Source organism: Brassica napus, chromosome A7 (genome assembly GCF_020379485.1).
Source record: "Brassica napus cultivar Da-Ae chromosome A7, Da-Ae, whole genome shotgun sequence".
NCBI lineage: Eukaryota > Viridiplantae > Streptophyta > Magnoliopsida > Brassicales > Brassicaceae > Brassica > Brassica napus.
In genome coordinates this window covers 16,519,692-16,546,838 of record NC_063440.1, presented here as the reverse complement: position 1 = coordinate 16,546,838, position 27,147 = coordinate 16,519,692, and the positions used below count along the sequence as shown (strand labels likewise).

The 27,147-nt window shown below is 33.0% G+C and overlaps 2 protein-coding genes and 1 long non-coding RNA gene across 3 annotated transcripts; 2 read left to right on the top strand and 1 right to left on the bottom strand.

The window, feature by feature from the left end:
• Positions 1-4,501: 4,501 nt before the first annotated feature.
• Positions 4,502-9,110, top strand: LOC125576592. Its single transcript, XR_007315015.1, has 2 exons — positions 4,502-6,285; positions 6,376-9,110. It is a non-coding gene; the product is annotated as an uncharacterized LOC125576592 (long non-coding RNA).
• Positions 9,111-17,116: 8,006 nt separating this feature from the next.
• Positions 17,117-20,338, top strand: BNAC06G14150D (IQ domain-containing protein IQM3). The gene is made up of 9 exons (XM_013894537.3): positions 17,117-17,505; positions 17,585-17,699; positions 18,249-18,314; positions 18,414-18,502; positions 18,782-18,869; positions 18,950-19,096; positions 19,190-19,282; positions 19,544-19,645; positions 19,753-20,338. Exons 1-9 carry the CDS (start codon positions 17,267-17,269, stop codon positions 20,182-20,184), a joined length of 1,371 nt encoding a protein of 456 aa, XP_013749991.3. The 5' UTR covers positions 17,117-17,266; the 3' UTR covers positions 20,185-20,338.
• Positions 20,339-21,329: 991 nt separating this feature from the next.
• Positions 21,330-25,741, bottom strand: LOC111203611 (vacuolar-sorting receptor 1-like). Its single transcript, XM_022697520.2, has 12 exons — positions 25,183-25,741; positions 23,854-24,546; positions 23,588-23,676; positions 23,427-23,496; positions 23,251-23,334; positions 23,011-23,087; positions 22,824-22,905; positions 22,471-22,553; positions 22,300-22,366; positions 21,961-22,089; positions 21,752-21,864; positions 21,330-21,655 (listed from the first exon to the last, which is right to left on the bottom strand). The coding sequence occupies exons 1-12, from the start codon at positions 25,478-25,480 to the stop codon at positions 21,563-21,565; spliced, it is 1,878 nt and encodes a 625-aa protein (XP_022553241.2). The 5' UTR covers positions 25,481-25,741; the 3' UTR covers positions 21,330-21,562.
• Positions 25,742-27,147: the final 1,406 nt, after the last annotated feature.

Here is a 27,147-nt window from a genome sequence, read left to right as displayed (position 1 = left end):
GCTGAACTAACCTTATCCTGAAAAGGTATCACCCTCTTTCTATGATTCATCTGTAAAACACCATCTTTCTGGAATTGACGGCATGATCGTATCCACTATTTGTGGTATTGTCCTCTGTTCATTCAATAGTTTCTATATAACTTTTTTTATGGACCTGAGGTGTTCCAAGCCAAAGCTCCAGACTATGAAAGTATTTGAAGTTTCTCTCCTGTTATTCATGGTTGTGTTACATCAGATTATATAGGACAAGGCGTTACACATTTTTTTTTTGACAAGCCAGTACACAATATCAGGAACAATATATTATATACAAGATTGTAATCTATCTTCAACGAATAACAAAATATGGTATATTTTATAATCCTCGTCCAGTTTAAACGTGGGGATCAATAAGTTCAAACTGGCTCGAAATTCCTTGTGTAACATTTCCGGTAGGCCTTTAGTGAAAATGTCCGTGAACTGAAGTGTGGATGGTACGTGTAACACCTTGACTTAACCCATGGCTACCTTCTCTCAGAAGTCGGTCTACCGGTGACAAGTAAGCCCGATTGCTTTACGTGAAATTAGATACCTACAAGTCTGACGACACTGATGGATAGGGCACACTGATGAATAATTTTTTTTGGGGGGGGGGAAATTTTGAATCCGAGACGCCTAGCACATTTTCAAGTTTGCCGTACCACGCAACTACACCCGAGTAATAGTTTCTATATAACTTAAGGTAATTAAATTGTTTAATAACTTCATTATGTGGCTAGGGGACAATGATTCAAATCATTTCCCTGCTATTTAAGTTATCTCCTATATATTAATTCCGGAGCATTGCAATATATTTTGAATCCGAGACGCCTAGCACATTTTCAAGTTTGCCGTACCACGCAACTACACCCGAGTAATAGTTTCTATATAACTTAAGGTAATTAAATTGTTTAATAACTTCATTATGTGGCTAGGGGACAATGATTCAAATCATTTCCCTGCTATTTAAGTTATCTCCTATATATTAATTCCGGAGCATTGCAATATATTTTTGTACTCACGTGTCATCACTATGATATTCTTATAATCCTTAGAAAAATAAGTTGGTCCATGTAAATATACATTTTACATTTTATTAAAATTACTATTAAATTGATTAGTAATGTACAAAATAATATTTTCAATTCTTTTCTTAAATAAAAGTTACAGAATTACCTAATATGATTAACATATATATGACAATTAATGATTATGAATTATACATATTTGATAACAATTTTTGTATCATCTCTCTTTTTTATTTAATTTTATATTTGTAAAATAAATTAAACAATCACACTAAAAATATAAATAAACAAATATTATTATATGTTATATTTTGAATATTTTAAAACGACTATAAATTACTAAAATTGGTAAAAGTCTCACAGTGAAAATTTTGTGTTCAATGGGTTAACTTTTCTTTTTTGTTCAAGCAAGATACAAATAATCATATCGTATGAATATGAAGTCTCATTAATATATATTCATATTATATATATATATATATTAGTATCACTTAAATTAAATTATATACTATATAACATACATAAATATTCAAAATTTGCATTGAAAAAATATTGAGATCTTACTACTTTAATTTTGAAATTTATATTGATAAATATCACATTAAAAGGTTTTTGATTAATGGTTTAAATTATTGTTACAGTAAATATAATAATGTTAATAAAATCATATGAGTAAGAAGTGTCAATAATAAATATTTATATTAAAATATACTATATATATATATATATATATATATATCTATGGAAGTGATTGGAATGAGCTGTAGCTTTATGTTTTTGGCTGTAGAATTTAAGTTGTAGATTTATTTGATGTAGATTATTTTGTTGTAGTTTTGTAAAGTATTATCTTTTTTCTCTGGAAATAAAGATCTCTACAACCATATTTTAATTTTGTAAAGATTTTTTTGCTGTGAAAATTTTAAGGAAATGAAAACTCGATTGGTTGACATATGTTTTAGACTAAATTTTGGTTGTTTAGAGCATCTACAACCGCAACCAATCACCCTCTATGTCAATATCACTAAAGTTTAATTATATACCATATAAAGTAAATAAAATGACTGTTAATTTTAATTTATTTACCAAAAAGCATGTTTGTAAATTAATAAAAGGTATTGGTTTTGATTTATGTGCTTACTCTAATATATACTTTTTGTATACAATTTTTTTAATAGGTGGTTTCTAATATTTTATTTGATTATGAAAATCTCAAAAATACACTTTTTCAAATATAAGTGATTTTTAATACTATATATTATTTCATTCGGATTAAATATTTTGTCTTGATTTTTATTTCTAAAAAGCTTGAATAAAATATTATGATAAAATTCCAATCACTTTCTTTTGAGTTTTTTCGAAGAATGAGAGATTTGATCATTTGTCTAATATTTATTTTTTCCTAATACTTTTTCTAGTTATTATAATGGTATGAATGTGATATTTGAACTATTTATTATAAATTTTCTTGTTTATTTGATAAATTTTTAGAATCACGATTTTTTTTAGAGAAGGAAAGAAAGAATATAGTTTATATTATGTATGAATGTTAAATTATTGCGTCGACGACAAACCAGAAACAACGTTGCAGAAGAACAAGTGATTCGACTTCTATTTATAAGTTGGATAACTATTAAACAAAACAATATCAATGGGAGCTATAAGATCTGAGAGAATCCGAGGAGGATGATATGTATAAAATAATAGAGGGAAAATCTAATTTGTTTTGGTTGAATAAAAAAAAAGGAACAAGCTAGAGATTAGAGAATAAGGCAACCAGTATTGGTTTCACATGTTTGTGTCGACAGGCCATACCCCCCATGAAAGGCCTGCTTGGCGTTTTTGTCTTGGTATGCACCTAATCCACTCCACCAAAACTCAATTTGGGTTTCCCCTCTATTGTGTTATACATATATCATCTTCCTTTGATTAAAACTTCATCTGCATCCGTCCCATGGCAACTTCCTTTCTGGTTTTCATGATCGGTTACAATGTGTTATAAAGACTTGCTTTTGGATGTGTTGGGTCAATCCTAGCTTCTATATTTAGTTTTAGGGTAGTTTGTGGTGGTCATCGTGCATGTATGATGAATCAATGTTGCTTTGTACAAATCATGAATGGATTTATTGTTAAAACGACTACCTAAATGTAAACTTCCATGCAACCAAATCCCTAGAGAATATTTGACTATCAAAACATGTAACACGTTTATTTCAAATGAAAGAAAATTAAACTTAATCATTGCTAACAGAATTATGATACAAAAGCATTGATACCAAACTGTTTAAATTTCAGAATAATTCGTCGAAGCATCAGATCTTGTCATGCATGCCATGGACTGTGATCTAAGTTAATTTTCTCACATATATTTATCCATCATGATCTAATGAACTGTGATCTGAACGGTTCCGTCATTTATCTTTTAAAGATTGTTATTTATTCATGCTAATATATTTTCAAAGAAAGATGTGAACATTAATGGGGACTAAACAGTCATCCTTTAGCTTGGTTATAACCTTGGCCCTTGTTTGTGATTGTCGGATTTAAATTTAATGCACATATTCATGTCATTTCATAATTGATTTCATATACAAATGGCTTTTTTAATAATTAGGTGGCCTCTCTGCACATTCACCTATCATCATCTCAATTAAATTCTAAATCATGTGTTGGATATGGGCCTTGTCAAGGCCCGGAGTCGACTCGGCCCGATGCCCAAATAAAAGCCAAGCTACGAACCACGATATTAAAGCCCAGAAAGATAACAAGGTCCGCACCGAACGCCATTATCATGTCGGGTTGAGCAGTTCACCAACTCACTGGGACGACCTGACACACACCACCGAATGACAGGACGGAATAGGCCGAGACTCCTACTACGGCGCCGAACCTGCTCGTTTCCTACTACGGCGCCGAACCTGCTCGCTGACAACACGCCGACCACTGTAACAAGTCAGAGGGTAATCATAACATATCCACGAAACACACAACTAAAATCTATAAAAGGAGAGGAAGGAATTACGAAGAAAGCAAGGGAGAAAAACGGAGAGAGAGAGAGATAAAAGTGGAGAAAACCCTGAGTTTGTCTTTACGACTACGAGTTATTCTTTTGTATTTTCTGTTTAGGCATTTTGTAAACACTTCATTCAAATATAAAACTATTTGCTCTCCAAAATTTTTTTCTAAAAATTTCAAATTTAAAGTTTTAAACAGTAAAATTTCACTATTCAAAACTTTAAAACTTTAAATTTGAAATTTCATTTTTGTATTTACATTTTGGTCCTTATAATTAGTTACACATCACATTTATAATTTTTAAATATTTTTTCATTTATCGTTTTAATCTTTAAAATTTTTGTATATCTTAAATATTTTAAACTTATTTTTACACATGAAATTAAATACAAAATTTTAATTAAGATTTATAATATTTTAAAACTAGAATTAGACAACACGAATATTACAAAATAAACGTAATAATGAAAAAAATACATGAAGACATAATTATTCTACAAATTTAAATATTACAACAACACCAATAGCCTAAAAAATTTGCTTAGAAATTTCTAAAATATTGTCCAAAGAAATGTTGTATAACCGAAGATACTACGGAAATAATTTTATGTAATACTATGGTATTTTTTTGTAGTTTAACATTTAATTATGTATTTTATTTATAATTTTATATTTTAGTATAAGATTTTATTAATTAATATTACTATAATATTTTTATATATGTCCTAGTTAATTATAATTTTTACGGATTTATATTAAATCTGATTAATATAAAGATCATAGTGTAAATTACAAATAATTTTAAAGTTAAATTTGAAGTTTTGAATTTGGAAAAGAACACTTTGAAATTTTAAATATAGAATTTTGAAAACTCTAAAATAAATTTTTTTTTTTGGAGATGTTATTACGCATGCTAACGGTCGTAACGAAACGAACAATATGTCTTTTTAGTTTTATCCCATTTTTGTTAATTGGTTAATTGATACATGAATAATATGACTGTTTTATGATAAAAGAAACAGGATCGCACAAAAAAAGAAGATCAGGATTGTTTTTAAAGATGCGACAAGTGTGAAAGCATGCTAGAATTTTTATATAAGCAATTTATATACAAATGAAAAATAGGGATACTATATAATTATATCTAGTCAAGTTTTGTTTAATATGGCCAATGTCTCACCTAAACACCTTTTAGACTTTTTTTTTTTTTATGAAACATCTTGGACTATTTTCTTAACTAACTACACATTTTAAACATTTTTATTAAGAACCACATAAGTACATATATACACATTAGCATAATAATACATGATATTTAGAACTTAACAACTTTAGCAAGAAACGAGTAAATTTCTCATTTTCATTGACAGATTTTGTCGACTACGCTTTCCCCGAGTAAATCTCGTGGAATTCAAGTTCTTCCAAGTCCTACCAGACATTTTTCCAAGCTGTACGTAGTGGAAACAAATTAATAAATTTTTAATAAATCAATATGAATTTTTAATAAATTTTTATTATGCATTTGTTTTCGTTCACTACATTTAAATCCTTTGGTGTACCTCCTTCAGTTATTCAAAGATGATTTGTTTAGAACTATCACACATATTAAGAATATAACAAAAATTTTATAGTTAAACCAATTATTTATTTCTTCTATACAATTTCAAATAATTATCAACTAATAACATTTAATCAGTTAGAAATTCAATTTATATTTTTTTTAAAATATATAACTTATTAAATATTAATTAATAAAAATATTTTAAAAACCTAAAATTTTTATTTTTGTGGAACAAGAAAACCTATATAAAAATATTTAACGAAGGGGGTAATGCATGTAGTATGTAGACGTAGGCAAAAAAATTATAGAGAAAGTACATCAGTGAATACTTTAATCAAATATTAATTAAGATAAATAAAATTTTGATTACTATTAGTTAAATAGATGTAAATTGTAATTAACTGTGTGGCCTGGAAATTAAGATAAACAATTTTCTATATATCCAAGCAAGGTCGCCTAGTGCTAGTTGAGCCATGATCTAGAGAAAAACGAATATACATCCTACTGAATGTAGTTCGTCTGAGTTTAATTTCTACTGAGAACTAAATCATTTTGCTTAAACATACTTATGGGTTTTAGTTTTCGTGATGAACTCGTGGTAGACTTGTCAGAACTATGTCAACGTGTTACGTGCTTACTGCTCACCTGCAAGACCAGTAGTAGTCGGTACGGAGTCCTAACTTCAATTTTGAGAAATTGGTAAACGGGATATCGAATAATAATCTTATTAGAAAAACTCTATATACATGTTTATAGGACTTTAGAGAAAGTAGGCTCTCTACACGTACGCGAGCAAATCAATGTGAATCACATGCAGCACAGAGATGGAGGGAGAGATCTGTTTGTTAGTGAGTTGGTAAGTCGTCGTACGAAGAGGTCAGACGTAAGAAAGAAGTCCGATCACGTGGACCACATGCTTCTTCACTATCCAACCAAACCAATATTTATTTTATTTTTTCTGGACATCCCGCTACTAATAATAATAATCAATATATTATATTATTATATACATTTTTTATATATTATATACATACACTCCAATATTTTCGTACAAGACGCCGTAATAGAATATGTAACTAAATAGTTAGTTCCATGTGACTATGAAAATCTCTCTCCTTCCCCGTTCTCTCTCATCTATCCTTCACGGGGAGAGACGAGATTTGAGATTTGTCTTGATGTTCTCCGGATCCTTTCCGGCGATCGTCGCCCGTTGATAGGCTTTGGCTCCGGCACATGATGGCATCTTCTGCATGATGTGGCTGGCTTATGGCTCCGGCGGTTCGCGTTCTTCTCGGCGGAACTGGCCGGCTTTTTGGCTCTGACGGTGGTCGTTCCTCTTTTGGCGAAACCGTCAGCTCTTGGCTCCGGTGACTCGACCTTCCTTCGGTGATGTCACTGGCTCTGTCTATGGCGAACCATCTTCTTCTCTATTGGTGTCGGTTCTTTCTCCGGGTTTTCTCCGGAATTTGGCTCTTTGCTTGCGCGCTTCTCTTTGCTCCAATCAGTTCTGATCTCTTCAATTGATTGATTCGAGATTGGTTGAAGGTGATTGGAACTCTCCATCTGTAGCGAAGACCGTCTTACTGTCTTCTTTCACTCCTTCTGAGTTGTTGGCGATTCCGTTGTTCGGGTTTCTGCTCCGGTGTGTCCGGTGAAACTCCGATTAGGGTTCTGTCGATGGCTCTCTAGCGGTGAAGGCAGTGTTGGCTTTGTCTTGTCTGAAGTTACCTCGACGGTTTATCTCTCTTGGCGTCCTGTTCCGGTGTGTCTGGTGGATGATCGGAGAGTCGTTCCGGTGGTGACTTCCTCGCCGTGAAGTCGTGTCCAGCCTTCCTGCACGTGTCCCTTTCTCGCTGTGGCGTATTACGCGTGGCAGGAGTTGCGGCTTTGTTGGGTTTCCTCTGGACTAGGGTTTTGTTTGGGCCTCTTTGGGTTTTTCTGCCTTTTTCGATTTTGGTTTGGTTGGGCCTTTGGGCTTCTTGTATTTGGCTTGTTCTTTTAGGCTTTTGCCATTATAATAATAGAGGAAAAAAAAAAAATAGTTAGTTCCATGTTGATTGATACATTTCTAGTTTAGGTAATATTTTAATATTTACCCAGGATTGTAAATCACATGGGATTTAGCATAATGTTCGGAAACTAATGGTATACATGTTCTTTTTTTTTTTGAGAAATCTAATGTTGTACAGGTTACAGTACAAATACACCAATCATACCAAAAAAAAAAAATTTTATACACCAGCCTAACATCAAGTAAAATCCAGAAAAATGTTACCAACTTGGAAGAGGTTTTAAAAAAAAACTTGGAAGAGGCACTCTACTGACTATTCAAAGCATCACTACTCAACTCAGAGAAGAAAAAAAAAACATAAAGAGAAAAGAAATACAAAAATCAAAATATCTGAAGCTGATAAAACCATTCCGTCCGTCTCATAAGAAATGTCATTTTAACATTTTCATACAAATTAAGAAAATAAATAAAATATATATTTTTTTTAATTACATCTATTTAATCAACAGTAACTGAAATATATATATTTTATAAGATTATGTATTTGCAATTAATATTAAAATTAACGTAAGTATAAATTGTATTTAAATTCTAAAATAATATTATTTTTTTGTAGCAAAAAAAATTAGAATGATAGTTTTATGAAATAGAAGAGTATGTGTTAAACATGGTGACGTTGAACATCTCCAACCATTTTCTACTATATTTTTCTCTAAAATATAGATGTCAAAATAACATTTTTATATATTTGTTTAAAAAAATAGAAAAGTACTACATTATAGTGGTATACATTACAATAAAACCCACATTTGTAATACAGTTTCTCTATTTAAAAAAAAACAGAGATAAACTGAAAATAATTTTATGAACCAAGGATGAAATTTGTGTTGGACTCAGTTTTTTTCTAACATGGTTGGTTTTATTCCTAATCAGTTGACCCGTACCTGATTAGGAATGCGATGAAGCTCATCGTAACCAAGTAAGAAACATGATGACGATCTTGATGATAGATTCGAACATTCTTTTCATTCAACAAGTCATACATCGCGAAAAGGTTTGGTGAATCAGAAATGGGTCATGCCATTCAAGTTTCCAGTGAATGATAGCATGTTCACCAATTAAATCACATGGGTGTTGTTGGGTGGCGTATGGCGTTTCAGGTTTCTAAAAGACCTGGATTCGAATCTGCGCCAACCTAGATTTAGCCATCTATGTGGCAAGGCGACATGAATATCTAATTCTCCTTGGAACCAACCAGGTCTGGCTGGCGCTAGTGATCAGACCCCAAAGAGACTAGTCGGTTGGATCCGCCTGCCGGATACTCTCGGTTATAAAAAAATATGTTTCCAATTATATAAACCCATACAATGAAAAATATAGACATGCAAATAAAAGATTGACTGACACTCAGTCATATTTTCACAAGAAAAATGGTTGGAAACTCTCTCTCATCTTTTTATAATAGTAATATTGTTATCTATGTTAGACTATCTACAATGGTCCATGTATTCGACACTCTAGTTTTTTTTACATTTCACATAATCTTTTTTTTCCATTGAATTATTCAATTTTTAAAATTTTTAATATTTACAATAGTTTTGTTTAAAACTCAACACTTTGTTCTACCAATTTGTTTCATAACTTTTTAATTACTTTATAACTACATATTAGCAAACAATGTTAATTAAAATTTAGTTAAAATAAAGAAAAGTTATATACAGTTTAATATTTTATATTCTTAACAAATTATTTTTCAAATAGTACAAAAAACTATTGTTGGGAATCATTTCACAAATAATTTTTTATATGTTCAAACCAAATAAAACAAATATATATAATATGAAAATGATTAATTTGACATAAGATTATATATAAATTTAACCTATTGTAAAATAATTGATGTTATATAATTTAGGTGAAAAACAAATAATTGCTTTTAACCAGAAGATGCCATGTATATTTATTATCTCCAGTTTTTACTCTTTTAACCTGTTGAAAGTATTCAACAAGTTTTAATCCACCTCATCATTTCAAATTAACATGCGACTACATGAATTTAACAGTTGAATATGCTATTGTAATGGTCTTAAAATGTGAAGCGCACTGTAGCAGTTTTCGTGTCAACACACAGTATTTGGTAGGGACATTGTTTGGTTGTGTCAGATAAATAACATGAAACCGAAGGAACAAACGTAATGAATCTAAACATATAAACTATATTGTGAAACTGGAGGATGCTTGAAAATTGAAGCTGCAGAAGATATATCTTCTATTATATAACAACAAATCTTCTATTATAGAAAAATAAACAATCCCTTATAATTTTATACTAGGCCTGGCAACGTATGTAATTGTACTATTCAACCTCTTATTCTTTTGGATAACCCACTAAACAGCAAAAAAACTGAACGAGAATACTTTCCGACACTACTTTGTATGCCAGCAATATTCAAATTCCATATGCGCTGATTCTTTTTTTTTTTGGCAACATGAATGATTCATATATCTAAAACGGGACTTCAGTACAAGCAAGGCGGGAGAGTATGCAGAGCTGACTTCGCTAAGGAATCAGCTATTGCATTGTGCTCACGACCATATGCGCTGATCATATTGTATTATATGAGGATTCTAATTCAAAGGATTCGACTAATACAAATGCTATATTGCTTTTAAGACACTTTTTTTCATTAGCGCTGTCTGCAATATTAAGAAATAGGGAACGATGATTTTTTTCTTTTTTTTTAATACGAAGATTTTGGATACAGCAGTAGGAGTCTAGGAGACAATTATTTGATATTATATATATATTATTAACATATTATGCTTATGTGTTAGAATTGAATTGCTACATGTATACATTTAATCTTATATTATAAATACATAACTCCATTGCTTTCCTGTTTTTATTTTTTTTGCTCTGGAATCATTTCATTTCTTTTTAATAACCGATAGGTAATCAAGGCTTTAAGAGCATCTCCAATGTAAAACTCCATTTTTTCCTTCAAAATGGAGTAAAAGTGAAAATGGAGTAAAATTGATTCAATCCTACTCCATTTTCCACTCCATAATGGAGTGATGAACAAAAAAAAAAAGATTACTCCATTTATGGAGTAAATTTCATTATGGAGTGAGATATGGAGTTGGGTTTGAGCATTCCTTATTCCATATTCACTTTTACTCTATTTTAGAGGAAAAAATGGAGTAGGGATAGAGATGCCCTAAGCCCGACTAGTCCCGCCCGACTAATCTCCCAAGTCAGGCGCAGTGGTTGGTAATACCAAACATGACGTAAACCCGCCCTCCCAACGAATATCGAATTAGGGGCACAATGAAACCAACTTCAAACACTAAATCACTAATTCGATCTACCGTTGGTAAAATGGAAGCATTTCTATAGGTTTTCATTTTTGTAAGTTACATATTTCGTTTTAAATGATATTAACTTTAGCCAAAAAAAAAACTCAATAGTATTCTACTCTATAAGATTTGTCAACATATTGATTGGCAGTAGAATTTAAAATAGTTGAAAATATGTTTTTTTTTTTTTGTAAATGTATAGTTGAAAATATGTGATTCATAGCATTTATAAATTTGTGAATTGGATCACGATTCCGTCATTCCACTCGATTTATAACCACAAAAAACCAGTCATTTACATCTAAAAGTTAATTTTGCCAAGCTTAGGTGTTAGAGCATAATTTAGGTATACCTAAATGAATTGCTGGGAAGCAAAATATAACACACAGAAAAAAGAACACACCACCATACACCAGCATAGAGGAGCTTAAGAACTGGCCTCACATGAAGACGGTAAACAATGTGAATCGCATAAACACATGAACAGAGGGAGACTTTTTTGTGGTCGTACGAAGAAGTCAAGCATCAGCAGCGCCACATGCTTCTTCCAATTAATTTCTACGTTTCTTCTTCACTCTTCAACCAAACTATTATATATCATTTCTTTTTCCCCAACATCCGTCAATAATCAATTATATTATAATTGACGCAGTAGAAGAACGTAACAAAATAGGCCCATGCATGCTTAGCGTCCATTATTTATATAATTCTCTGTTTGGTAATATCTAATTATATATAGGATCATATATGATATATATCACATGTAATAGGAACACATGTTATTTGTTAGACGGGTTTGTTACAGTATCAGTACACCAAACTAACGCATTAACTAAAATCCAGAAATCTTAGAATAATTAAGAAGAATATATTAAATTAGCACCTCAGACAAGGTACTCTACCGACTATAACTTACCACAATCTCACATTTGACAGCAACGTCTAAACCACAACACTTTATGTAATTAATTTGTAATAAAATTGGAATAATCAACCGATCGATCGACGACGGGAATTAATCTCATCATTTTCCTCGTTAGTTATCTAGATTTGTTCCTACATGCCGATCATGGCAACTCAGTGAAAAACCTACGTACCTTACATATATATAAATTTTAGTTATTGGGACTATACGAGAAAAAAATAACACTCAAAACAAACCAAATATAACTTTTTCTTCTTAATAACGATTTTAGCTAATTTGTTACAAAATGAAACTCAATTCCCTTGAATGGCTTTAGTCAAAAAATCCTTTGAATGTGAAATATTTTTAAAATGTTAAAATGAATGAATGGGAACTACCATATAATCAAAGTCAACTTTGCCAACCTTCCCGAAAAAATCCAACATATCATGTATGCCTCAAAATTAGTTTAGATTCTGGTTGGTCAGTCATATATATTAGACAATAGACAAAACATAAAATACATTTAGGCATACATTTAGACATACATTTAGACATACATTGTTACTCAAATATATTTTGAACATTAACAAAACATGAAATAAGATATATTCTAATATAAATTAACAAGTTCATGATGATGATCATGCATAATGAATTTCGTATTAATTTATAAGTACTTAGCTAAATGATCGTTTTCACAGTGGTCTGATCGTTTATTATACTTTGAAAGTAAAGATAAGTCTTGTGAAGATAATGAATGAAGACAACTGAATACTTTGTTTTTTATGAACGACTCAGTTGGTGAATGGCTAATACTAACAGTGACTGCTAAAACGTTAAATAAAATTATATACGTTACACCAAAAAACTAACTAATTGTATTAACCTTTTTTGGGTTATTTGAGAAATAACCAAAAAAAATACCAAAATTAGATTTTTAGAAAGATAATAAAAAGAGATAAGAAGAGAAAAGAGGAGAGAAGCTGGTTTTAGTTAGTTGATAAATTTAATTTTTTTTTTGGTTAGTGAGTGCAATTTAGGTTTTTCTTTTTCATTTCCACAAGTGTGAGTATTTTTCATTTACATTTATTTATATTTACATGTTTGCTCCACCCGTGTTCTATCTTATGATTAAATACTCACATAAGAGCAATTGTAGGATCAAGGAAATTGCAATTTTACCATAATTTTGATAACATTTTTCAAATTTACCATAAAAGATAATTAGTTTTTTAATCACATTTATTAATTCTGCTAAATCATTTATAATTTTTTATAATAATTTATAAAACATTTATGGAATTTTATATACTCAATTGATCCACTAAATACTAAATTTTAAACAGTAATCATTAAAGTCAAACCAAATATTATAAGAATATAGTATTCTTGATTGAGTATATTTTGAAAAGTGTTAGTTAACCTATAATCTTTTAAGTAATTTTTCTATTTTTTTGGTGGTGTTTGAAATTGACAAGAACACAAAAGAAGAAAATGGAACCAAACATATATATGATGAAAATGTGCGATGCTTGAAACTGCAGAAGAATAATCTTTTAATACGAGAAAGTGAATGTATATTCAAGCCTAGCAATGCATGCTTTTCTGGTGCAAAATTTATCATGTAATCTTTATTCTGTACCAAGACCATTTTAAATTAACAAATTGTTTTCCACCCCATCAACATTTGAATAACCTTTATAGAAAAGGAACCATCAACATGAAACATTCTATTTTATCATAAATTAGTAATGTTCGATCGATGACCATGTTTTTTATGCGAAGAGGAATTCAACTAATAATATTTTTTTGTCATTGGCGTAAACAAATTCTCTGATAAACACATTTTAAAACTCTTTTAGCCAAAAAATGGACTAATCATCCATGAAAATGAAATAGAACAACTGACTGCGCGCACCTCGTGTAAGAATATATGTCCTTGTGTTTTGAATCTAAGAACATGTATTAACTAGACTGTTGTGAAGCTTTCCATGAAACATTGAATCTTCAAAGTATCTTTGAGCGCTCTTCTTGTTACGAAGCTATCTTTTGCCAATTGAAAAACAATCTATTATTAAATATCACGAAATTGAGTAAATTCTTTATATTCTCCATTTTCCCTGATAATATTTTTTAGTCTTTCCTTTTATGACTTACGGGAATTCATATTTTTCAGGAGTCCACTTGAAGCAATATTATTACTATAGTACAAAATACGGAATGATTCACTGACACTGTTACACGAGTTAGTTATTTGTTCCCTTATTAACCTCCTGGTAGACAGCTAGACATGTGTATTTATGACATTGCCAGCTGTATGTAAACAGTGTTACGAGTTAATTGTACCACTTTATCTACATTTTATTAAAATCATAATCTCTGCGTTTCTAAATAAGTGTTATTTTGACATTTTCTACATATTAAAAAAGTGGGAGAAATATATGTAAGATATTATTTAATTATATCTTATCTAGTCAATAGTATTTGAGATAAATAAAATTATTTATAAAATCAATACAGTTTTTAATTAATTTTCAACTGAAAATAAATATAATTTGCATTAAAATTGTAAAGTTACACTTTTTTATAACAAAAAAAAAAATTAAAATGACACTTATTATGAAATAAAAAGAGTATTAATTTCATATACATCAACTTTTGAAATAATTATTTTATTTTAAACCACAATGGCATAGTGGTTAAAATATAAATGTTTCTACATTTAAAGTTCGATTCCCAAAGAATTCAGTTTTTGCAGATTATATGATGTAAGCTTATCGAAAGTTTCAGAGAAATGCAGGTAAAACCATTTGTTGCGATCATGTAATGTAGCAAAAGTCTGTCTATTAAAAATGCCTTACATGTAAAACCGCATGTCGATTTAAATGTTACGGGAAGAGTTTCATTATGAATTTGCCAATGCAGTTGTTTATCAATATCACTTATATTACCGCTGTTTATCATAATTTGTAGTAGAAATTACACAATGATATACTCAATGTTAAAAAAAATATCAAATTTTAAATTTTAAATGTAAGTTGTCAAGAAACATTACTACAAATACTTTTTACCCCCGAAAAATCACTACAGCTACACAATTTCAAGGGCTTAAAACATAACAAAAATATGAGAGACTTACGCAGAAAGACACTTTCTGTCTTCTCTTTTCATTTAAGGACACATTGTGTCTTTGACACACTTTGTGTGTACTTTGTATGGACAGCTGTCTTTTTGTAGACAAAAATAACCTTGTTTTTGTGTAAGTAGAAGGATATTGTTTTTAAAGAATCAACCGTAAGCCAACTAAAGTTTTAATGGAATGGTTCTTAGTTAGAGAGAAATAAGACTTTTTATATAATTATTATTCTTCATTCATCTTCATTTGTATTTAATTTGTTTATTTTCAAAAGTTAAAGATATATAAATCAACTTTATTTAATACCATAAATTATAACTTCTTATTTTCTACATTTTAACATCCATTTTAATATATAATTTCTATATTTAAATTTTCTTACGGAAACATATAGACAAGAAAGACTTAAATGAAAACACATGGATAGAGAAGACGTGGACAGAGAAGCAGACATAAAAACATGAACTCGAGAGATATAGATTTGAAAATTTATGGATGAAAACTCGTTCAAGTTTGAGTTTTTAGATTTTCTTAAGATTTTTGAGATTTTTTGGCTAGTTCGAGCATAAAGACAAGTGAGAACAAGCAAAGCGTGGATGTAGATACGTGGATGCGCCTTAAAAAATAGATGTGTACATGCGATTTTTGAACTTAGTGGATGAGCTAGGTAGAATATATGAAGTACAATGGATGGTGTTATTCAAATGATTATGCAAAAATACAAGTTCAATAACGTTTACTATAAAAAGCACACAAGTTCTTGTGGACGGACGATTGTGGATGGATTATGAATACATGTTCAATCTTCATCTTCCCTCCCACATATTGAGAAATAAAGATTTAAGAGACTATTCAATTCAAAAAAATTAGTATAGCTCCTATCGAAATCATTATTGTCTCCATCTTTAAATAATTTTACAGTTAGTTAAGCTGGAAACAACAAAAAATGTCAAAACATTACGTAAGCTGATAGTAACCACGTGGACAAGCTCTTGTGGATGGATACTTATGGACGGATCATGTATACATGTTTGTGAGTACGAGGTTTGAATTGCATGGCTTCTTTATAAAAATGTTAACACAATTCTCTTGACCACAAGTATCTTGTCCATAACTATCTTATCCACAATTCTCTCTTCTATAACACAATTCTCTTAACCACAATTCTCTTGACCACAAGTATCTTGTCCATAACTATCTTGTCCACAAATTCTGGAGAACCACAAAGACGATGGCGGATGAAAGCAAGTGTGTTAGGTCTTGAGTAATATTCAGGCGGCGACAAGAGAACCGATCTGTTGCGAAAAGTCTCTCGGGGAGACATGGTCTTCTCTGTTCTCTGCAATGAAACAAAGATTCATCAAGAAACAGTGAGTTTTGTTTTTAAACCGCTAGGACAAACTATAATTATGTTATTGCTTGTGAAACGAGAAACAAACCTTCCATGTCGGAGATTGAAACCGAAGCAAAGCAGCGTGATTACGGACACTACAATTTCTGGATCGAGAAATCTGAGACAGAGAGAAAGAGGATTATGATTTGTTTTCTTAGATGTTACAAGATCTAGGAATTTAAGAAGGGAATAGGTAAAGACGTTTTTAATAAAGAAAAAAAGGAATTAGCTTTATTGTTTTAAAAATATTAAAGTGGTTCTAGTTAAAAGGTTCCATCTAGTTAATGATTCAAAGAAAGGAGAAAGTTCACATAGTTAAGGGTTAGATAAGACAATTCACTAAGAAGAAGTGTTCACAGAGTTCAAAGTGTCTTTTTAGGTAATTGGAAACTTGAATTGTGTCTCCGGGAGTAAATATCTCCAAAAATATTAGGTTTTAGTGAATTATATTGGTTTCATTCTTTTCACAAAATCGATGATATATTAAATAGCCAGTCAACGGTGACAAATATTTCACAATCTTACCGGTCTATTTCTCACAAGAAAATTGGAAATAAGTATTTTGACAAAATATAATACAGTAAAAGATCTCTTTTTCCATCACAAAAAATGATAAAAGATAGAATGTTTTAAAAAATATAATTAAGATAAAATAAAGAAATGGTCCTCGGGGACCGGGGTTAGAGGCGAGCCACTTATTTTTATATAAATAAATACACACACAACACACACTGATAGCAGAGAAACACAAGTCTTCCCTTTGGATCTTATCTAAGTTCCATTTCTTGTTCAGACATTAAAGATCGAAGTAAGTTTGGTCTGGTTTTCTCAGAAGGGAAGAAGATGCAGGTCGTCGCCAAGTTTGATTTCCAGTCTCCGCCGTTCTCTCACGCCGCCGGAGAGATCCTCATTTCTCCGGTAGACCGCAGAGCAGAATCTTTCGCTAACTTCCCCGAGGCCCTTGAAGGCGCCTGTCCTGACTCGCCTTCTAGCTTGGCGGCGGTGAAAGTGCAGAAGGTTTACAGGAGTTATCGCACGCGCCGGAGACTAGCGGACTCTGTGGTTGTCGCCGAAGAGCTCTGGTAATAATCTTTACTAACGTTTTAATCAGATGGAGGGGATTAGTTTGAATGATTAATGTTAGTTAATGATTTAATAAAGGTGGCAAGCGATGGATTATGCGAGATTAAATCATAGTACGATCTCATTCTTTGATTACTCAAGACCTGAAACTGCAGTTTCCAGGTGGAATCGTGTGAGCTTGAATGCTTCTAAGGTATGTCTGCTGCCTTATTCTTTTTGTCTTAATAATATAAAAAAGTTCTGAAATAGATATTATTGTAAGAAAAATTATCTAATGTCTCAGCGTTGAGACTTGAGAGTCGTACTGGCCTTTTTTTTTTTTGAAAAAGTAGAGTCGTATCTGATTTCCAATTTTTAAAAAAATATCTGTTTATATATATGTCCAGATGATTTTTTTCCAATAAGTATTATTGTAAACCAATTTCAAAAATGTATTATTGTAAGAAAACAAAAAATATATGTCAAGATGAAAATTCTCAAATAAGTATTATTGTAGGCAAAATATCAAGTATACGAGATGAAAATTTTTCTCAACCAAATATTATTGTAAGAAAACTATTTTTAAAAAAAACGTTAAGATAAAATTTCTCAAATAAATGTATTATTGTAAGAAAATATTAAAATATATATATATATATATATATATATATATATATATGTCAAGATGAAAATTTACAAAAAAAATATTATTGTAAGAAAAATAATCCAGTTGGTTTAAAGGTTTTTGTAATCTTGTGGTTAGGTGGGGAAGGGTCTGTCCATAGTCGACAAAGCTCAGAAATTGGCCTTTCAGCATTGGATTGAAGCTGTAATTACTTTTTTCTTCTTTTTGTTTGTTGTTAATATTTAGATTAATTGATTTTTTGGTGTAACAAGAAGACTAACAACATGAAACTTTTATAATCAGATTGATCCTAGGCACCGGTATGGACACAACCTTCATTTGTACTATGAAGTGTGGTGCAAAGCTGATGCTGGTCAGCCATTTTTCTACTGGTATGTTAACCTTTAACTTAAACTAGATTTTCATCAGCACTTTTAAAGCGCGAGACTATTCTCTTGTTGACAATATATCTATTTAACAAAAAAATTGTAATTTTTGTTTTCCGGTTTATATAAACCATTTGTTTTCGTTTATGTAAACCATTTATTGATTTTGTTTTTTGGTTCTAACATATACAATCAAAATCCACCATGACTATCTAAGGTTCATTTTGTTTTCTTGATCACGAAAAAACAAATCTTATCTGAATGTGAAATATCGGTTTCTTGCAGGTTGGATGTTGGAGAAGGGAAAGATCTGGATCTTGTAGAATGTCCAAGGTCGAAGCTTAAGCAGCAATGCATCAGATATCTTGGACCTGTATGTGCCATACTTTTCCTGTCAATTATTTATTTAACATATTTTGGCTATTTTTCATGTGAATCTTTTCTCATTATCAGCAAGAGAGGGAAGAGTATGAGTATGAGATCGTTGAAGGGAAGATTGTTCACAAGTTAACCGGACAGTTTCTACACACCATGCACGGATCTGAGGGGACAAAGTGGATCTTTGTTATGAGTACTTTCAAGAAACTATATGCCGGTCTGGTAGGTCTTCTTGAAAACCGGTTTATCCTTGTATAACTTGATAATTGTAATTGAAGAAGATTGTTAATAGTTTTTGGTTTATGTCTACTTCAGAAGAAGAAAGGAAGGTTCCATCACTCAAGCTTTTTGGCCGGAGGAGCAACACTAGCCGCAGGGAGGGTGGTTGTTGACAATGGAGTTCTCAAGGTAATTTACCAAGTCTGCAACTTAAGTTATGTCTGCGGCAGAGCCTGTCTTGGACATAGACAAATGACACATTGGCCTATGGCTTTCAAATTTTAAAACATATAATTTATATAAACATATGCCTCCAAAATTGTTAAAAAAGGTTTTTTATTAAGATCCTTATTAAATTGCTTATATCCCCCAAAATCTCTGGCCTTGTGTCTGCCTTTGTTATGTTTTTCTAATTGATATGTCTCCGTTGTCTTCTTGCATTTTTTTCAGACAATCTCTGCATACAGTGGTCATTACAAGCCATCAGATGATAGCCTTGACACATTTCTCTCGTTTCTCAGAGAGAACGCAGTGAATCTAGACGGTGTTGAGGTAAACTCTTGTTCTACTCAACCTTACACGAATCAAATCTTGATTACCGACTGATATGAGAAGAGACTACTTGAGAGCTAATAATATAGTTACTTTTGTCTGTGTAGGTGCACAAAGCTAGTGAAGATTCCGACAACTACGATGATTACTTTAAATCCAATGGAGATGGGACCAAGTCTTTAAAGAAAGAGGAGCCAACGCCATCCCACGCAGAGGCTGAAACGGATGAAATCGGCAACGGAACACTTGAGGAGATCAAACGGAGTAGTTACCAGAGAACCCTCTCAGGTGGGCTTGAAAGCCCAAAAGCTGACGTTCCACAGAAAGCAATCTTACAAAGGATCAACTCCAAGAAACAGTCGAAATCTTTACAGTTGGGTCATCAGTTAATGCTGAAATGGTCGACAGGAGCTGGTCCAAGGATCGGTTGTGCAGCTGATTATCCTGTTCAGCTCAGAACACAGGCTTTGGAGTTTGTTAACTTGTCTCCTAGAAACCGGAGCAGCGCACTGTCTCCGACCGGGAGGATTGATGTCTGATCATATGTTTTCCTTGTTCTTAGCAGTTTAATCGTAATCTTATGTGACTTGGTTAACGTGCGAGTTTTATCTATCTAAAGTTTTAGTTGTTTTTTTCTTTTCACCTGGATGATGTGATGCAGAAGGAAAATAATGAGATGTGTTTTGTGTAAAAGTTTTTCTTTTCACTCGTAAATGGTATCTACTAGCATCAGATTCATTAATTTTAGACTCGGCCGCAGTTTGAAAAGTTTCAGAGGTTCATGTTATTACAGAACAAACCGCAAGAGTTATTATTATTGCATGTATACAATGAAATATAAACAATTACTGTTGACATGGAAGTACTAGCTGATGCTACTAGCACAACAACTCAAAGAAATGAGTTATTGCATTCATAATGGACATAAATGATTATAGTAAGTGTTTGCCATTTATTAATGAAGTTTTAGTTTGATATATGGGAATGTCTTTCTTTTCTCTGTTTGTCGATCTATGGCATCTTGAATGATATCGAAGTTTTCTTTTCTCTGTTTGTCGATCTAGACTTTTTCTATCTTCCAAGGGCTGAGAATGGGCAGGCTGATGCCTTAGCAAAATACATTCTCAGAAATCCAAACCATGTAATGGGCCACCCTATGGGCTAAAACCCTATTTTCCTTTTTAGTAATGCAAATTTTGTTGACCAAAAAAAAAAAAAAAGAGAGAAGGATCATAACATAAAGCATTGATCCTATCGATGATCATCGAGCTTGCCCGCTGATCAATGATGATGCATTTGTGATATTTATATCCTCTCGCTGAACACTGCAGTTGATGTTCAGCGTCACGCCAGAGATTTCATGGAAGCTTCAGCTTTATTTTATTGGATTGAAGCGAGAAGATCACGTTCCCGCAATTGCTGAAAGTCTCAGGAAGGTTAGTTTCTGGTTCACGTTCAGACCCAACAATGTGAGACTCCAAAACACACATTGTCTTGGTCAGTTTCTGGTCTGCTCTGTTCTGTTCCTAACAGGAGATTGCAGTAATGGAGGACGAGATTAACACCCAGGAGGAGCTTACAAAGAAGCGCACAGGCTTATCCAAGAATCATAAATGCAAGTGAAAGAACGGATTGAGAAACAGAGTGGAACTGGAGTAAGTATAAACATCAAGCACAGTTTCAATAGTAAATAAACGTAACTCAACTACTTATTTATTTCTTATTATACATTGCAAGAGTAATGCAGATAAAAGAGGGATTCCATCTGCAAATCCACATCCCTTACAACAAGTGCAGACACACTTAGTTATTTCTTGTGTGGCTTTTCTCAGAGTCTTATACATTCATTTACATAGAAACATAGAAGAAGCTTCCTACAGATAAGAGAGTCTCTTGGTTTTGTGTTGATAACTTCACTCATATATCCATATGCGGACCACGTGGACTGGGTTGGCTTTCCAAAGGCATGTACTGTGCCATGATCCCTCTTATTTCCGCATCCATGTATCTCTGCACCATTGTTTTCTTTTTGTTACTTCAAACATCTTTATCTACATGGCAAAAACTCCATAATATATGTATTATGGTAAAGACAGCAAAACATACCCTGATCCTGTATTTGTAGGCGGCATATCCGGAAAGACCTGCAACACCCACTGCGATTATAAGAAACCACAAAAAACTCCAGCTGAGCTTTGTCGTTCCAACTTTGTTTGAACCTTTCACATTCAAAAGCAGAAACATAAAGTCTGATTAATGACTCCACATTAATTATGGGCATTATAAGAGCAAAGGAAGAGATGTCTTTTGTTTACCAATGCAAGTGTCGTGTTCACGCATGTAGAGCAAACCATTCTTGCAGCTGCATTCATAACTTCCCCATGTGTTTTTACATTTACACTCTGGGCACTGGCAAACCTTTTTTTCTTTGCACTCGTCCACATCTAACACATTCAATCAAATACAATACAGTTACCATCTTGAATTCTCCAAAACATCTTAGTGTATATATTAGGACTATGCACATATACGCCACTTCTACGGATGTATATGTTCACAAATTGTACTTGGTAACACTCACTCACACATGGCTAGTCCTATATGCAACTAAACCGCATGATTATAGATGCTAGTAAATATTCCTTAACAAGTACCTTCACAGCTCTTTACTCCATCGCCCTTGAACCCAAGTGGGCATTTGCAACCATTTGAATGATCATCCTGAAATATCCATTTCAAAAATTAAAAAAAAAAAGAGTTTTACTTTAGATTAAGAAGACGATTGTTCATAAACTGAACATTGATGTAGAAGACGAAATACTTACTACGCAAGCAGAGTAAGTGTAGCTGCCTCTGGTTTCTCTCCAGCATCCTCCATTGTTGATGCCACAATGCAAAGCTCCAGAGGCTGCCAAGTGAAACAACGTTGAGAGCATCGGATACAAGAAAATTATAGTAAGAGGACTTCTGTTTTACGAAAAAGGGTAGAACGGCATTTAAAGCAACTTAGAACATTGCTTCACTTGTCCACTCAGTTATATGGCTAAATTTCCTTCAACTTTAAAGCAAAATACTTGTGGAATAAAATAACAATGCCAGAGGATATGCCATTATTTTGCATCCGGTTGTTCCACACATAATATGTCAAGCTGCCTACAGGGAGATTAAACTGATATACCTTTGCAGTGAGTGTAGCCGTCACCAGAAAATTTAACACCTTGAACAGTAGGGCACTCACACAGTCTTCCCCTAAAAGTATCCTAAATTGCAGATTCAGATCAAATCTAATCAGTCTTAGTTGCAGCACCAAAACCAAAAAAAAAAAAAATAGAAAGAGAGATAAAACTAGCAAGCCCAAACGTTACCCGGCATGCAGTTATGTTGGCAGCTTTGTCTTGCCAGCACCCACCGTTGTTTTCCAAACATTCATTAGTGTTTAAATCTGCAAAAACCAGGAAACGTATCTCAAAACATGTAAAACACTAAGGAGAACTAGAAATGCAAGAAGTCACCAAAACTTTAATGTCTGTATATCAAAAGAAAATGTGATATCTGAAAATGACAAAGAGAGTTTGTGAATGTCAGTGGAGAATATAGGACCGGACCTTCAGTTAGACATATAGCTGGTTCGGTTGACTCTTCAAAACCTGAACACATAGCTTTCAGCACTGCCCCTTTTTCCAATTTACCTAATCCCATGAAAAAAATATTTGAGTTAGCAAAGAAAACGTGAGATGCTGCAGAAAAAGGCAACTCTGACAAGTCAGCTGTTCTCTAATACCTCTGTATTGTCTGTTGTTCACGACAAGAGTTGGAAGTATAGTCACATCTCCACGAGAACCTTTGCCAATCTGAAACAAACTCATTTCAAGAACATCACAAAACGGGATTGAGAGCTTCAAAACAACAAGATCTTGAAGAGAAGAGTTGCAAAAGACAAACCTGGGACTCCTGCTCTGCTTTAAGAACTGGGTTCTCCACATCTGCGTCAGGGTCTCCGATGCACTTGTCCACCTTCTTGAGATCAATGTCTGAATGCATATAACAGAACGAGCATTCAGAAATTAGCCAGCTGATAGTCCCAATGAAATGGACAAACTTGAAAGTAACAAAAGATCCTTTGCTCAAATATTAGGCTTCAACAGGCACATATAATGAAATAATAACACAGGAGCAAAGGCCAATGAATAATGAAGCATTATACTCACCAAGTGACTTGATAATTTCGTCTGCGCACTCCTTTGTGTACTTCTTATCCTTCATCGGACACCGAATGGCGAAGTCAGTCACATAGTCCCACCAGACCCACGGCTTACCAGTCTCGTTCATGACTCTATACACGCAAGCCTGGCGTAGATTCTGAACGACAACATCTTTCCCATCATACCCTTTAGTAAAATCCTGCTCAGGATCAGGCGCACAGTATCTTCCATGGTTGATACACTGAGACTTGCACTGTTTACTCAGCGTAAAAGCCTCAGGGCAGTACCAGGTGATGTAGTGCGGCGTGAACTGAGTATGCCCTCCTTTCTCAAGAATCTGAGCAGCTCCTTTGAAATTCTTGAGAAACTCAATCTGAGTATCACACTTCTTCCCACACTGGTCGTTGCTGTTGGTCCAGAGCTCGTATTCCACACGCTCATCGGGATGAGGAACAGACTCAGTCCAGTCCAGCTTCATGTTCACCATGTCGCCACCGGAGAGAGCAGACTTTATACTGTCTCCCAAAGACTTGGTGATGAGAGCTGAAGGAATGGTAATGTTTTGAAGATAATCCGCATCTGACTTATCCTCTTCAGGTGTATCCATTGTGATCAAGGGCTCAGCTTTGTTGTCAGCTACAAGAATCGCTGCTGCTCCAGCTTGTTGAGCTATCCATGCTTTCAAAGTAAAGAAACAGTCTGTGTTCACAATAACAAACTCACATTCAGCTCCAAAAATCAAATCTTTTCCAGACAACATAACCAAAAACTGAATATTATTCACAATACTATAACCAGAGTTTGAATCTTTTCCAGAAAAATATAATCAAAAAAATTGAACTTTTTCCACATATTATAATAAAAAAATGAATCATTTCCACATACTATAACCAAAAAATGAATCATTTCCACATACTATAACCAAAATTGAATCTTGTTCATATACTATAACCAAAAATTGAATTTTTTTCCACAAACTATAACCAAAAAAATGAATCATTTCCACATACTATAACCAAAATTGAATCTTTTCCATACACTATAACCAAAAATTGAATTTTTTCCACATACTATAACCAAAAAAATGAATCATTTCTACATACTATAACCAAAATTGAATCTTTTTCATATACTATAACCAAAAATTGAATATTTTCCGCATACCATAACCAAAAATTGAACCTTTCCAAAATACTAAAACCAAAAATTGAACCTCTTCCTCATAATATAAGCAAAAACAGAATCTTTTCCACATACTAAAACCAAAAACTAAATCATTCCCACATACTATGAACCTAACTGAGCAATCCAGTTAAAGGGTTTAGATCATCGAACCTCCACGATCGATGAGAACAAAAGTGGGTAAGCCCCCAGGCTTAGATTTGAAGGAGATGTCGAAATCGTTGTAGCTTTTACAAGCTTTCTGATTCGATCTGGGATATGCAACGGTGCCGACTAAAGTACCACCGTACTGAGGAACTCCGAAGTTCCCAATGGCACACTCGTAAATGCCTTTGATGGAGTCTGGTGATGTGACTTTGAGGTTGTTCTTCTCCACGACGAATCTACAGAGCGCTGGACTCGAGATCAGAAGAAACGAGAGGGTGAAGAACCCTAGCTTCTCCTGATTCATGGTTGAGGAACGGATTCAAGGTAGAGATTGAGATCTGAAACCCTAGATTGCAGAGAAGAAGAAGATCTCGTGAAATGGAGGATGATGCTTTATTGATTGGTGAAGTAAGTGAACAGTGTTTGTTTGATTTAGGAGGAGAGAGAGAGAGAGAGAGAGAGCGAGAGAGAGAGAGAGAGAGAGAGAGAGAGAGGTTTATCTACTGTTATTGTAATTTCTATAGATGCATGAATCTTATGAGTTAATTAATTGAAAAAAGGAATTTTAATGGATTTGTTCTTCTTTGTCGTCTCCGTAAATTTATGTTTATTTTCAGTCAAGATTTTTCAAATGATAAATAAAATAAATGGCTAAGAATAGTAAACGGGAAACACGTGTGTATGTGTTGTTATCCAAAGCTGTTACCGCAAAAGGAAAAAATCTTCAGCACATAATCAGAGGTGTGAAAAGATCACTAAGATGTTAAAAACGAACAAGTCACTGAGCCAAAATTACCCGAATTCGCCGAAGCAACTAAAATTACTCAAGTCACTGAGCCAAAAACGAACAAGTCAGAGATGTGCAGCATAGCGCAAAGAATACCGTCCAGCATGGATCTCATAGAGCAGTCAGGTGATGCATTCAAAATGTGAATCTTCATAAGACAAGTAGAATTATCGGCTGTAGAATCGTCTGTAATATTTCTCATAGTTGTAATACCACAATTATCGAACGTTTAAAAAAAACTAAAATTACTCTATCTCTCTTCTTTCTCTTCCTATTTCTCTCTATCCTTTCTAAATGTTAAATTTTGGTTTTATTTGATTATTTACAAATAATTCCATTTGTTTTGAATGCTTTCCAACCAAGCAGGTTTAGACTTTATCGGACTATATGTCCTTTACTGGTTATTTCCCGAATACATCTATATACAAATGCATGAACTTTTTATTTTGGAAGAGAAAAGAGGTGGGTCCACTGAAACCACAATTCGATACATTCCCATGGATTTGTTGGTATATTTGCAAGGCGAGGAATGACACTCTTTAATAGAAAAATCGTATCTCCGATTGACACTCTCCAACACGCGTCTATTGAAACAGAATGTTAGAGAAAGGCTAACAAAAAGAAAGAAGCAAATAAGGATCATGACGATCCTCCTCCTGCATAGATTGAGACAATGCTCCCTTGGATACCCTGAATCCTTATATGTCAAATTAATGCGTCATGGATCGATAATGGCAGTGTCAGTGGCTTAGGGTGGAGTCTTAAGAATCAAATGAGTTCTCAATATTCTGGATTACAGGCGTGCAACATGAGTCTCTCAGCTTTGCATGCTGAGATGGAAGGTTTATTTTGGCCAACCTCATGTAAGAGAGAAAGGAGGATAACCTCGATACGGTTCGAGATGGACTGTTCGGACCTAGTGGACATGACTACAAACCCGGTGGATTGGCCAACATTCACACAAAGATCGAGGTGTTCCAAATATTACAGGAGGATTTCGAGAATGTGAGCATGTCTCATATTCCTCGAAGTAGAATGGTTGGGTTGACACGTTAGCAAAACAAGCAAAGATCAGAGACTATATTTTTTTCCATATATATCAGACTCGGCCAGACAGAGATGCTCCTCGGGGAATCGGCTCATCTGACCACCACTTGATTTATTGTAGATGGGAAGCTGGCAAA

Coding starts and splice junctions, on each gene's coding strand:
- BNAC06G14150D (XM_013894537.3), top strand. CDS start 17,267: ATGCAGGTCGTCGCCAAGTTTGATTTCCAGTCTCCGCCGTTCTCTCAC. Junction 18,315..18,413: donor TTCAGCATTGGATTGAAGCT/GTAATTACTTTT, acceptor TTTTATAATCAG/ATTGATCCTAGGCACCGGTA. Junction 18,503..18,781: donor GGTCAGCCATTTTTCTACTG/GTATGTTAACCT, acceptor GGTTTCTTGCAG/GTTGGATGTTGGAGAAGGGA.
- LOC111203611 (XM_022697520.2), bottom strand. CDS start 25,480: ATGAATCAGGAGAAGCTAGGGTTCTTCACCCTCTCGTTTCTTCTGATC. Junction 23,335..23,426: donor GAACAACAGACAATACAGAG/GTATTAGAGAAC, acceptor TCATGGGATTAG/GTAAATTGGAAAAAGGGGCA. Junction 21,865..21,960: donor TGAACACGACACTTGCATTG/GTAAACAAAAGA, acceptor TGAATGTGAAAG/GTTCAAACAAAGTTGGAACG.